The sequence below is a fragment of the Electrona antarctica genome, assembly GCF_951216825.1.
Source record: "Electrona antarctica genome assembly, chromosome: 8".
Classification (NCBI taxonomy): Eukaryota; Metazoa; Chordata; class Actinopteri; order Myctophiformes; family Myctophidae; genus Electrona; species Electrona antarctica.
In genome coordinates, this window is record NC_136789.1 from 16,849,595 (window position 1) to 16,862,861 (window position 13,267).

A 13,267-nucleotide genomic window follows, 5' to 3' on the forward strand; every position below is an offset into this window, starting at 1 on the left:
TATACTTCCTTCACAGGTGTTACAGATGATACTAATGAAGGCTCTGTTACATTCTGGTCAAACAGAGTCAGTGTGCCGCTATTGTGCTATTATGTTGGCTGGAAACATGCACTCTGCTAAGTACACTAGTGGTTCCAGGGTCCTTGAAATTAAAAACTTTGAGAACCACTGCACACTAAACTTAATTAGTATCATCTGTAACACCTGTGAAGGAAGAAGGGAAGGGGCCCGGAAGTATAGATGAATTCAGAAACGGGTCTCATGGTCGCGGTTACGTATTTTAGGCGCTTACGTATTTCCCATAGCTGCGGTTTAAACCCGCACCTCTTCTACTACAGTGAATGGTAGAGTGACTGATGTTAGTCTGCTCAAACTTTACTCTTTTACCTGCTTTTTACTAACACTAACTTTACAAAGACGCCCAGAACATCGGGATGAACCTGTGTAGTTTATGGCTGCTCCAACAGTAGTGGCAACATTCAACTTTGGAGAAAAACGGAATGTCAAAATATACACCGCAGTGGCTGAGACCAGAGCCATAGAGTAATGGTTGAGACGAAGCAGTGAAAGGTCCTGAAAGATACTTAATGCCAGTCTTACCCAATACCCAACCTTTCTGTTGTATGAAGGCTGCTGTACTTTATACCTCATACTTTAACATTTAAAGTTTAAATGCTTAGTATGAGGTATAAAGTACAGCAGCCTTGTGTTCATACAACAGAAAGATTGGGCACAGCGGTGTATTTTTTGACATTACGTTTTTCTCCAAAGTTGAATGTTGCCACTACTGTTGGAGCAGCCATAAACTACACAGGTTCATCCCGATGTTCTGGGCATCTTTGTACAATTTACAATTTAGGCATTTAGCAGACGCTCTTAATCCAGTAAAGTTAGTGTTAGTAAAAAGCAGGTAAAAAAAGTAAAGTTTGAGCAGAAACATTAGTCACTCTACCATTCACTGTAGTAGAAGAGGTGCGGGTTTAAACCGCAGCTATGGCGGCTCCGCCTACAGGAAATACGTAAGCTGCGACCATGAGACCCGTTTCTGAATTTGTCTATAGGAAGCGTTATTCTGTGTGCAATTGTGCATATCAATATAGATAAAAATCATCCGTATGGACCTCTCAACATCTCTAAACTCTAAACATGGTGAAAAGAGGTTAAGTGTGCGTGCGTGCATGCGTGCGTGCGTGTGTGCGTGCGTGTGTGCGTGCGTGCGTGCGTGCGTGCGTGCGTGCGTGTATTAACTTGCATGTTGCATGTTGAACATGCAACGTGTATAGGCCTACATTAAACAAAATGTAGAATGTACAGTGTGTGTGTGTGTGTGTGTGTGTGCGTGCGTGTGTGTGTGTGTGTGTGTGTGTGTGTGTGTGTGTGTGTGTGTGTGCGTGTGCGTGTGCGTGTGCGTGTGCGTGTGTGTGTGCGCGTGCACGTGCGTGCGTGAGAGAGTTGTCACAATGAAGCATCAGAACATTTAGGCTGCATGAAGGATGCTGTCTCACTGATGAGAAACATTGACCCAGCCAGTACATACGATGTGCCTTATTTCACCTGGCATAAGAACTGACATTGTCTTACATTTGCCACGTCATTGTTATGTAAGTGTTTCCTATAAAGTGCTGACATCACATTATGAAAAGAGTTATACACATGGATTATGCGGTTGCATTTCTCTGATATGTTCAAGCTTAGTTTTGTGATTATAATGCTTCAATGCATGCATGTTGTCAGACATTATATCATATTAATCGCCTAGACCAGCTCATATGGTTCCAAATCTCCATTTCTTATATTGTTGCTGATAGGCCTATACCCTTCACAATTTTCCCAGCAGGTTATTACTTATTGGCATTGGGTTGTGTGTTCTTGAATGTCATCTCGTCTCGTCTCGGTTTCCTAATGGACAGATTACCATAATGACTTGTTTAGATGGTTTAATTGGAATGAAGGGCTGTGTGTGGGGTTCTGTTGATTGTTAACCACTTTAACCCCAGCATGCCTATATTCTTTATTTATTTTTGAGGGGCGCTAGCCCCTCCTATATATGTTTGTCTTTAGTTCAATGTTTGTTTTGTAAACGCCATTGACAATGAAGGTAAAATTATGTCATATTGTCTCTTTATTGTTAATGGCGTTTAATGTTTGTGTTGGCACCATTTGTTTTACATCACCATTACATCACCTAATCAACATGAGTTAGACTTTAATATATTAGCGCCCCTCACTTCACACAGGTGTGATTTTTATTATTATTATTTATTTGTTTTTGCATGCCAAAAATGCGTTTTGAGCTTGTTGATCCATATTTTTGTTAGAGAGATTTGGTGTAGACAGAAAAAGCAGTCCAAGTCCAATGCAACTCAGGTCAGTTTCAATAAGAAGGGGTTAAAGGGGCATTCCACTCATTTTCAACATTTTACTATGTCATTAATATACCTTAGAGCTGTTGTGTGGAAATAATAAAAAAGTCCCCCCATTCTGTGTTTCCTAGAATTGGAGGTCTGAAAAAAATCATTAACATGGTGAATCACATCTTGATGATGTCATCAAGATGTGTTTCACCATGTTAATGATTTTTTTCCATAATTACAGTTCTAGGAAACACAGAATGGGGGGGGACTTTTTATTATTATCACACAACAGCTCTAAGGTATATTAATGACATAGTAAAATGTTGAAAATGGGTGGTTTTCCCCTTTGAGTGGTTAAATGGGACATAATAAGTTAACTTCTAGAGTTCAGACTGATGTCAAGATGCTGTCCACATGGTGCAGATTATGGATGTCTGCCTGCACCCTGATGATGGTTATTACTTATAAGGGATAGTTCACCCCCAAAATGTTTTTCCCCCTATCGATTCAAGTCTCCCCATGGAGACCCATGGATATTGTTTTGTTTTTGTCGCATTCCAAAGCCAATCATTTGGTCCCCTATCGCAGTGGTTCCCAAAGTGGGGTCCTGGGACCCCCAGGGGTCCTTGAGGGAGTTCCAGGGGGTCCCCAGCTAAATGATAGTTTGGAACCAAATGGACCCTTATGGGTCTGTAACTCTGAGAGTTAAATTAACATAGATTTTACAATATAAATTGGAGTCCCAGAGATAGAAATGCCATTAAATGGGGCAGTAGCGCAATGCATGTCAAACTGGGGGTCCTTGAAATTAAACGGGTTGAGAATCACTGCTAGAGCCGTAAAAATATTCTCTTATGGGGGTCCCTGGAATATCTTTTCAAATGGGGGTCTGTGGGCTAATTAGTGTAAATTTGGGGGTCCTTGACATGAAAAACAAAACCATCCAACAAAACCATCCATGAATTCAAATCTCCATGGGGTGAGTAATCGATAGATTAGGGGTGAACTATCTCTTTAACTTTGTTGTCGAGGAGCTGTCCAGTCAACGGTGCTGATTGTGTCTGTTTATTCCCTTTAGTGTTGAGATGCTGTCCATGGTGCTGATTGCCATTATGGCTGTGCAGCTATACAGATGTGCCATTCCAACACTTCAGGCTTTCCATATACTTTTCCTGATTTTTTTCTGGAAATACTTGTTTTCCCAAGGTTCTTTTCACGGTTTAGCCTTGCTATCTTCTCTTTTGTTACTGAAAGAAAGTGTCTCTTTTCAACACTTATTTTCATTAAAAAATAATAATAATCTGAATAGCATTTACATCAGTGGTTCCCAAAGTGGGTACCCCCGTCCCCAGCTAAACCAAATGGGTCTGAAACTCTCAGAGTTAAATTAACATCGATTTTATAATATAAAATGTGGGTCCAAGAGATAGAAATGCCATTAAATGGGGGTCCGTAGCCTAATGCATGTCAAACTGGGGGTCCTTGAAATGAAATTTCACTGCTAGGGGGGTCCATATATTTTCAAATGGGGGTTAGTGTCAATTTGGGGGTCCTTGACGTGAAAAAGTTTGGGAACCACTGATTTACATAACACCTTTGCAAATGCACTCCTTTCTCACTGACAATGTTCTTACAATTTTGTGTGAAGTTCTCAAATGGCACATCTGTACCAACAGTCCAGGTGCTGTCCATGGTGCCGACTATAAGCCTGTCTGTCTTCTACCACCAGTTTTACATCCCTTTGCTGTCGAGGTGCTGTCCATGGTTCTGAATGTGGCTGTTTTGGGCAGCCTTATGGCTTTGGGATGTGTCAATGCGTGCTGTTCATTCCTGCACGAGCGCCTGCTCCTTAATTAAAAAGGCCTCCACACTGGGTCCTTCCTAACGGAAAAAGGCACCTGTTTTATAGGTTGGCGCCTGGTCATTCTTCACGGCTTATAAATCATAGTGTCGATGGGGTAAGTCTTCCGTGTCATTCTGCTATAATCCGATCTGCAAGCAGCCACCTGCGAGAATGGACAAGCCTTTCTTATCTTCAGACTTTAGACCTCTGAGACGCCGCATCTGAAGGTGATGATACTGTGTATAAATCACTTGATTCAGAAACATCATTTGCACCAGAACGAACAGATTGTCTCACATAATGCCACAAGCAGCGCAAGTAGATTGGCAGAGTTTTAACATGGCCTATACTTGGAGCACAGCCATGGCAGGAAAACATGTCCAAAATGAAATGGCTCACAGGCTACCATATACCATGAATCTAAATCAACACTTATGACTACCATATACCATGAATCTAAATCAACACTTATGACAGTGATGACAAGTATAATGACAACAAGAACGGTGAACTCATAATGTGTGTCTCTTCAGACCTTTATTGTGGTTTTGTTTCATTTTCTACATTATCTACAACAACGACATGCATGATTAAACTGGGCCTATACTCTTTTTGCCCGTTTCTGATCTGCGGGGCTGATGCCAAATCCAACAGATTCAGAATTAATCAGTCACTTTGTGATTCCATATAGTCTTCACCACAGTTCACCTTGATAAACCCTTAATTGTGGCCAATAATGAAATACGGAATACAGTTTAATTCAGAACACCATGCAGTCTCGCACCAATGGCACTCATTTGTCAGCCAACCCTCGTTGTTTGCCCTCTCCCTCTCTCTCTCTCTCTATCTCTCTCTCTCTCTCTCTCTCTCGCACGCACTCTCGCACGCACGCACGCTCGCTTGCACACACACACACACACACACACACACACACACACACACACACACACACACACACACACACACACACACACACACACACACTCATGAAGTTATTTGGTAGGTCAGCAGAATAATGTCTTTCTTCCTTCCTGGAAGCATCATGTGTCATAGTGCCAGTAATAGTGCCAGTTCTATAATTATATGTCATGTTCTGCATGGGGATTTTCATACCATGCAGCAGAAATTTGTTTCCTTCAGTCAATTATTGTTGACACTAATATGACGCTAATGTGTGGGCTATAGCAGTGGTTCCCAAAGTGGGGTCCGGGGACCCCTAGGGGTCCTTGAGAGAGTTCCAGGGGGTCCCCAGCTAAATTATAGTTTGTAACCCTTATGGGTCTGTAACTCTGAGAGTGTACAAATTTGTACACTCTCAGAGTTAACTTAACATATGGATTTTACAATATAAATTGGGGGTCCCCCCCATAGAAATGCCATGGGGGTCCGCGTAGCCTGATGCATGTCAAACTGGGGGTCCTTGAAATTAAACGGGTTGAGAATCACTGCTAGAGCCGTACACATATATATGTGTATATATATATGTGTGTGTGTGTGTGTGTGTGTGCGTGTGCCTGGATGGCTTAATTGATCTTAAAATAATCTATATTAATATTTTTTGTAAATCTCTATGGCTTTGGATTGGTGGAACCACAAAATGTCACCATTGCTATATGCCCTCTATATATTGTAGGCTATTCACATAAACATTCCTCTTGTGTGGATCTAATATGTACAGTGGCCTATACTTTTACATTTCTACCAGGCAAGCAGGAGGTGCATAATCGACTACTGGTCATCTCACATATGGAATTGTATTGGCTTCAGGCAACATCCTGACAAGAGTTACCACCTTAACTTGAGTGGTGGAAAGTAACTACAATAATTAAGTACTGTACAATTTTGAGGTATTTGTACTTTACTTGAGTATTTCCAATTTCCAGTACTTTTACTTCTACTCTATACATCTCAGAGGCAAATATTGTACTTTTACTCGACTTACATTTATTTGAAAACTTTAGTTACTAGTTACTTTGTAGATTTTGATTACAAAAAAAACTTCAGCCCCACATTCCGGCCATTTGAAACTAGTGCATCTACAAGCTCACAATTTGTTGCAGATCTGCTCTTTATAAAAAGATTTCTATAGCCAATATACATTTGAAAACTTAAAATGAGACATTCTGAATGAGCACTTTTACTTTTCATACTGTACTTTAAGTAGGCCTACATTTTGACGCCTTTACTTTTGAATATCCTTTACTCAAGTCAATTTTGAATTCCGGACTTTTACTTGTAACAGAGTACTTTTAAATTGCAGTATTGGTACTTTTACTTAAAAGTAAAACATTTGAGCATACGTTTTCCACCACTGCTAATTGACAAGCTGATAATTAATGACAGGCCTGCTGATTTAAAACCATAAACTATTGATGATGTGATGACCTGCAGGGGCACAACATTCTGGACTCTCTGACATGTGACCCCCCCCCCCCCCCCCCCCCACACACACACACACACACACACACACACACACACACACACACACACACACACACACACACACACACACACACACACACACACACACGCACGCACGCATAACACTCATACACTGCCCATCTCCCCACCCCACTCTCCCTAACCCATTTACTTCCATATCATTCCGTATCATTTCCCATCTTGCATCCATGCAATGGGGCTCTTTTGGAAGCTCACTGGTGCCGCGTTTCGCAGTTCCTTTATACTGTTCTAGACAACTTTAAACAGCCACATTAGCCAGTCTTGGATCCGAGTCCTGCTCGTAGCGGTAGTGATAAACCTCCATCTGGTCTCGGCACCCGCCCCTGATGCCACACACCCAGGTTTTCATGCCCGCCCGGTTGAGATACAACACCATCATGGACACCACCCCGATCAGAGCCAGCACTAGACCGAGGAACACATAGGAGACCGCCTCCAGGTTATCCGCCATGCAGTCCACGTCCTCTCCTAGGAGCCTCTCCAGAGGAACTCCCCTCTTGGCCTCGGGTTCCACGCATAGGAGGAGCTCCGCGTCTGGGCACTGAGAGGAGTTCTTTAGCCAGTAGTAGAAAGCCTCTAGCTCGCAGTTGCATCGAAACGGATTCAGGGACAAATAGACGCGTAATCGCCTCTGTTGATACAAGCTGGAGACGTTCTCTTGCCCGATGCTTTCTATAGAGTTATTCGTCAGCACCAGCGTGTGCAGGTTGTAGATGTCGAGCCTCGCCAGCGGCATGGACGCGAGCCCGTTACCCGCCAAGTCGAGTCTGTGAAGGTTGCGCAAACTTTCGGCGCCACCGAGCGCGTTTGAAAGTTGCCCCGCCGCGGCCGGAGACAGCAGAGAGCTGTTCAGATAGAGGGAGCGCAGTTCGTTCAGACCGTGAAACGCCCTGGTCGAGACGGACACCAGTCGATTGTGGCTCAGATCCAGCAAGTGCAAGCGAGGGAGTCCCAGGAACGCGTAAGGCTCAATGACCTGTATCCCGTTGTGCGACAGAGAAAGGGTCGCCAACTCCAACTCCGTGCCGTTCGACGAGAAGGCGCCCCGCGCTAAAGTTGAGATGTTGTTCCCCCTCAGGATCAGGGTGGAGGTCCACTCCGGTATGTTCGCGGGCACATCGGTGTCGTCCCCGTCGCGGCAGGTCACGGTCCCCGAGTCCCTCGCGCAGACGCACGATGACGGGCAGTCCTCCTCGTCGTCCGGTTTGACAGGAGAAAACAACACGCACGCGATGGCCGTCGCTAAATAGAAACACCGCCGGTTCCAAATTATGACAAAAACACACTTCGAAACGCCGGTGCTGTCAAGTAGGCCTACAGGTAGCCATAGCCCCCCACCCATTTTATTTTATTCTCAAAACAAGTCGAGTCTTGTGCCGAAGCTGGCCGGTCACACTCTTCTGCTGTCGAATCGGTGGGTCAGTTGGATGGACCATTAGAATAAAAACACTTGTTTAGTTTTCCACATTCTGATGCCTTCTCTCTCTCTCTCTCTCTCTCTCTCTCTCGCTCTGTCTCTCGTGAAAGCTGAATGTTCACATTGTTTCCGCGTGGGGTCCGTGGAGGAGGAAAGCCGCTGCTGGCTGGAGTTGCAGAGGTTGCGGTTTGTTTGAGCTTTGGACACGCAGCTGCTCATTCAATGCGCTCCCCTTCGCAGAGAGAGAACAGGAGAGGAGAGAGAGAGAGAGGAGAGAGAGAGAGAGGGACACATGGAGAGCAAGAGCGAGGGAGGGGGCGCGCGCGAGAGAGAGAGAGAGAGAGAGAGATGGGTAAGAGCTAGAGGCGGTGGGAGAGAGAGGGAAACGACCCGAGCAGTGATGATCTGGACAGATAAAAACACACTATGGGAAAGGCAACATGCACGCACTTCTACTCCACTCATGTATAATGGAGGAAATGGGCGCTTATTTGCACGTTTTAGCCTATTATGAAACATTGGATTATTTGGAATGACTTGGCCTCGGGCCAAGTTGACTTTGTTCTTCAATCACTTTAATTCAGTGTGCACTGTTGTATAGCTATTTCTGGGGGGAACATAAGCCCCTTATTGAGGATAAAACTGTTAATTTTAATTTATTGTCATTTAGCCTATATAATTTGTCAAGAAGCCAAAATAATGTCTCCGTCTTACCTTAGTTAAAACTGTTCAATGATCTGTGAAATGTGATTATTTAAGCGAGACCCTCTCCGTGAGCAATGCCTGGGATTTTCACGGTAAAAGAGCGCAATTCATCAGTGCAAGGAAATTCACTCAGAATTTACCGCCCGTGGAGGCATTATTTCCGAGTTATTTCCATTCCAAAGCATGTTTCGATTTACAGCGCGGATTTACGGCGTCATTGCTTGTCGCAAATCAGCAGTTGTAATTACATTGACCAGCGGAGTAATGGACCTTGAGAGAGAAGTATGCCCCCCCCCCCCCCCCCCCCTGATGTTCTAATATTTCTTGAGATAGAAAAGAGAAAAGCCTCGTGATAAAGGCAAGCAATAAGCACTGTCAATGTCAGCATGCCTTAAGGTCCAGGGAGAGGAACTGATTACCATGATTACCCACCCCTTAGTCTATAATAACCCCTTCTTTGTTCCCCAAACTGTAGGCTACATATTTGTGGTATTTCTTTTATACCTTTTATTATGATTTGATTTGTGTTGTTATTTTTCATGTCATGATTATTACTCCCAGGACCTGAATGGAAACAAGACCGCAAGGACTTTTTTCGGTGATCCCATTGGAAGTGTGTTTGACTGTACCCTGGCCTATACTGATTACTTTTCTGTTTGACTGTACCCTGTACTGGTTACTTTTATGTTTGACTGTACCCTGCATGTATACCGATTACGTTTCTGTTTGACTGTAGGGACAACCCTGTACTTTTCTGTTTGACTGTATGTACTGATTACTTTTCTGTTTGACTTACCCTGTATAGTGTATACCGATTACTTTTCTGTTTGACTGTACCCTGTACTGATTACATTTCTGCCAATAAAGTATTCAATCAATCAATCAGTCCGAACCATGCAAACCAGCAGCAGAACCTGTATAGTTGCATGTTGGCGCCGCCACTGTCGCCTCAGAGGTAGGCTACAGTATAGTCCGGTCGCTGTCCACGGTGCTGAAATTATTTCAGCACCACAGACAGCAGCCGGGGGGAACTCTTTCAAATCATCTGTTTTGTTGGCAATACAGAATCAGAACTATAGTCAAAATGCAAAATAATATAAAGCAACTTTATATATCTTTTACATATTTGTACTGATATTGATGTACCGTAATTAGATATAGCCTATACTCGATAAATTATTAGTAGGCCTATATATATTTTAATTTATTTTAATAAATTATATATATATATATATATATATATATATATATATATATATATATATATATATATATATATATATATATATATATTATAGCGCCACCATGAGGCCGATTTTAAAACTTTGGGGTGGAGGTACTGTCGGTGAGAGAGAGCCGAATTATGATGATATACCCCCTACATATCAAAATTCAAAAGAGCACATTTCAATTTCAAGTTTCCCAGACACAAAACAAGAAAGTGTCTTGTTTTGTTACATGGTCCAGGGACTTTGTACACACACATAAGCAGAGCAACCAGACAAAAAAACACACTGGACAAAACCAAATGATAAGAAAACCAAAATAAAGCCATCTGCACATTGGTAAGTATCCACCCAAAAACAACAGAGCAAATTGGAATGTTGTCTGGCCCTAAACAGAGAATACTGGCAGAATACCAGAGCACTGTGACAGATCCCAAACTATAAGGACATCCTTAACAATGCAGCCTCACTGAGCACATGAGAAAGGCCAACACAGGCAGACGTGCTGGCTCCCAAGAGAAGACAGACTCCCGAGATCAATTCTGAGGTGTCAAATTTTCACTGGATTTAAAAAAAGAATACTAATTGAGTCATTCATTATTCAAGTACAACAATATGCTAACTCAGCAATATTTGTGAGTTGTAACAGGAGAAGACTGTCCAATAATAATTGTGTAATCCTGCTGTTTCGGACATGCTGATCTCAGTACATAACTATACATACAGAGCAACTATACATTCAAAATGCTGTTGTTTAAACATTTACATTTCTGTGGCAATGTAAATGTGGTACTCAGTGTGAACAATCAAATAAGCTAAAGGCTTTATAGTTATAAGATGTGACCAAAGTTGGGAGACATAAAACCACACAGTGAGGCAGAAGTCAATGTTATTTTATTACAACAATAAAAGCAGGGCAGTGGAATATGGGGAAAAGCATAGAACATCAATTCAATGTCCAATAGGGGGTGCATGGGTCTTTCGGAGCCATCCAGGTTAATGGACCACTTCACCACTTTACAACTTGTCAACTATCTTCATATAATTGGTCCTCACTAATGTTCATGGTAAAATACCACAATTTGTTTCTACTCTATGTCTCATAGGAGGGCTGTGGGCAGTTCAGAAACCTGTCCACCAGTGACATTGTTAGGCAGATCCTAACGTACCCTCCACGTAAGTACGTACGTACGTCTGTGATTTTAGTTGAGAATAGGTTATCTTTTAATAACTCCTGTTTTCATAAATTCACAGATGGTTTTTAGTAATACTGTGCATGATCATGACACTAGAGGTTCCAGTAATGGGCAGCTTGTGTTACCTCGCCCAAAATATAATTTTCTAAAGAGATCATTTATTTATAGAGGTGCGTTTCCATAAAGCCGGTTCTTTGCGCATTAAGGCTCTTGCGCAAAATCTCCTGGATGGAAACACATCAACATGCGAATAAGTCTCCATTTTTCGCAAAAACACTTTTTCGCTTGGAGGTTGCGGATTTAGGCTTTTTCGAAAAAAGGGAAATGCGCAAATAGTGTATGGAAACACTTGCGGAAAAGGTTTTTAATTAGAAAGCATTGAACACGCATTATATCGCTTTTGAACAGTTGGGAAATAAAATAAAACAACGATGGGGAGGCAGTGGAGTGAACGGTGCAGTGGAGTGAACCTAAACGTGTAGGCTATAGGCTATATAGCCGATGAAACAAGTTATTCACAACTGTTTGCAGCTGCAATCAATCAATTTACAGTATAAACGACCAGTATGCTCCAATCGAGTCCCGTGACATATAGGCTACATGTGCCCCGAATATATTAAGACAAGCATTACACAACAAATCGTTCTTTGTACGTTCTTTGACTGTAGGTGTCGTCAATACTGTGAAAGCAGCAGACGGTCGGTCAGCCGCTGACCAGGGATCAGATTACAGCGCAGTATATGGGGTCCCGTCCGTTAAACTGAGATACATACAGCATACAGCATACATACAGCGCATCAAATCAATGGTGTGAACATCGATTAGGACTACTTTACATGAGCCTCACTTTACTGGCAAAACAGTGCAACCTACTGCACATTTCATGAACTTATTGCATATGCGCATTTTATCAGTTTAATGGAAACACCGACAATTCGCTTTTCTTTTTTCGACTTAATGAACATACGCTTCCTTTTTTCGCAAAGGCTTAATGGAACCGCACCTATTGTCACTTTAGAATAACCTGCCTCGAAACCTCTATTGCATTTACAGTAAATTAACGTTTAAAAAGCATCTAAAATTCCATTTGATACAGTGAAGTGTTGTGTGTTTTTAGTTTTTTTTGTTTTCACGCTCTCACTTGTAATCTTAGCAATTTTTATTTTTATTTTATCCGAACTAATGTATGTTGAATACTGACTTTTTAACAAATGTGTATTTGTAATTGTATGTCTACTGTAAGGTTTATTCTTATGTGGACCCCAGGAAGACTAGCTGGTTGCTATGGCACGAGCTAATGGGGATCCTTAATAAAAATCAAAAATCAAAAAAATCATGTAACTCGAAAACCGTTCGCCCCACCGACTTCAAATTCGACAAACACGTTCCACACCCCCACAGGGAGTGCAGTGTCCGGTGTCAAGTCCGTCGGATAGCCGGTTGTCCAGAACCAGCACAAAAGCCTCTGCCCGGCTCTGGACCTGATCACCCCATATCTCCATATATGGAGCTGACCTGTTCTGACATCTGCATAGACTCCATATTTGGGCATGCCTGACGAAGAACCCCATATATGGGCATAAGAGACATATAACTGGGTGGGGCATGCATGCATTTCCAACTTGCATCGTTCCAAGTAGTTCAGTGCCCAATAACGGGCACCGCTCTAGTAGGCCTAATACAAATGAAATCAGCAGTCTGTCAGCATGACAAATTATTGTTTTCCAAGCCAATAACTTTTGAATTGAACTGAAATTGAGAGTGTGTGTGTGTGTGTGTGGCATATGAGGCAGGAAGTGATGTATTGCCCGGGGAATAACCGTCTTCCACTACCAGTATCAGCTACCTCTAAGTACACATTAAAGTATGTGCGCGCTTGCACGCCCACACAGACATAAACACACGCTTGCACGCACGCACAGTCGCACACACGGACGGACGGACACAGGGAGAGAGGATGCAAGGAGTGTGCGTGTGTGTGTCTCACCCCCCCCCCCCCCCCACACACACACACACACACACACACCCCATTTGTCTGATCACGTGACTGCTTCTCATCCTTG

The 13,267-nt window shown here is 42.7% G+C and overlaps 1 protein-coding gene across 1 annotated transcript; it reads right to left on the reverse strand.

The window, feature by feature from the left end:
- Positions 1-6,898: 6,898 nt before the first annotated feature.
- Positions 6,899-8,296, reverse strand: tpbgl (trophoblast glycoprotein like; the record flags this gene model as incomplete). Its single annotated transcript, XM_079508048.1, has 2 exons — positions 6,899-7,902; positions 8,200-8,296. The coding sequence occupies 2 exons, from the start codon at positions 8,294-8,296 to the stop codon at positions 6,899-6,901; spliced, it is 1,101 nt and encodes a 366-aa protein (XP_079364174.1).
- Positions 8,297-13,267: the final 4,971 nt, after the last annotated feature.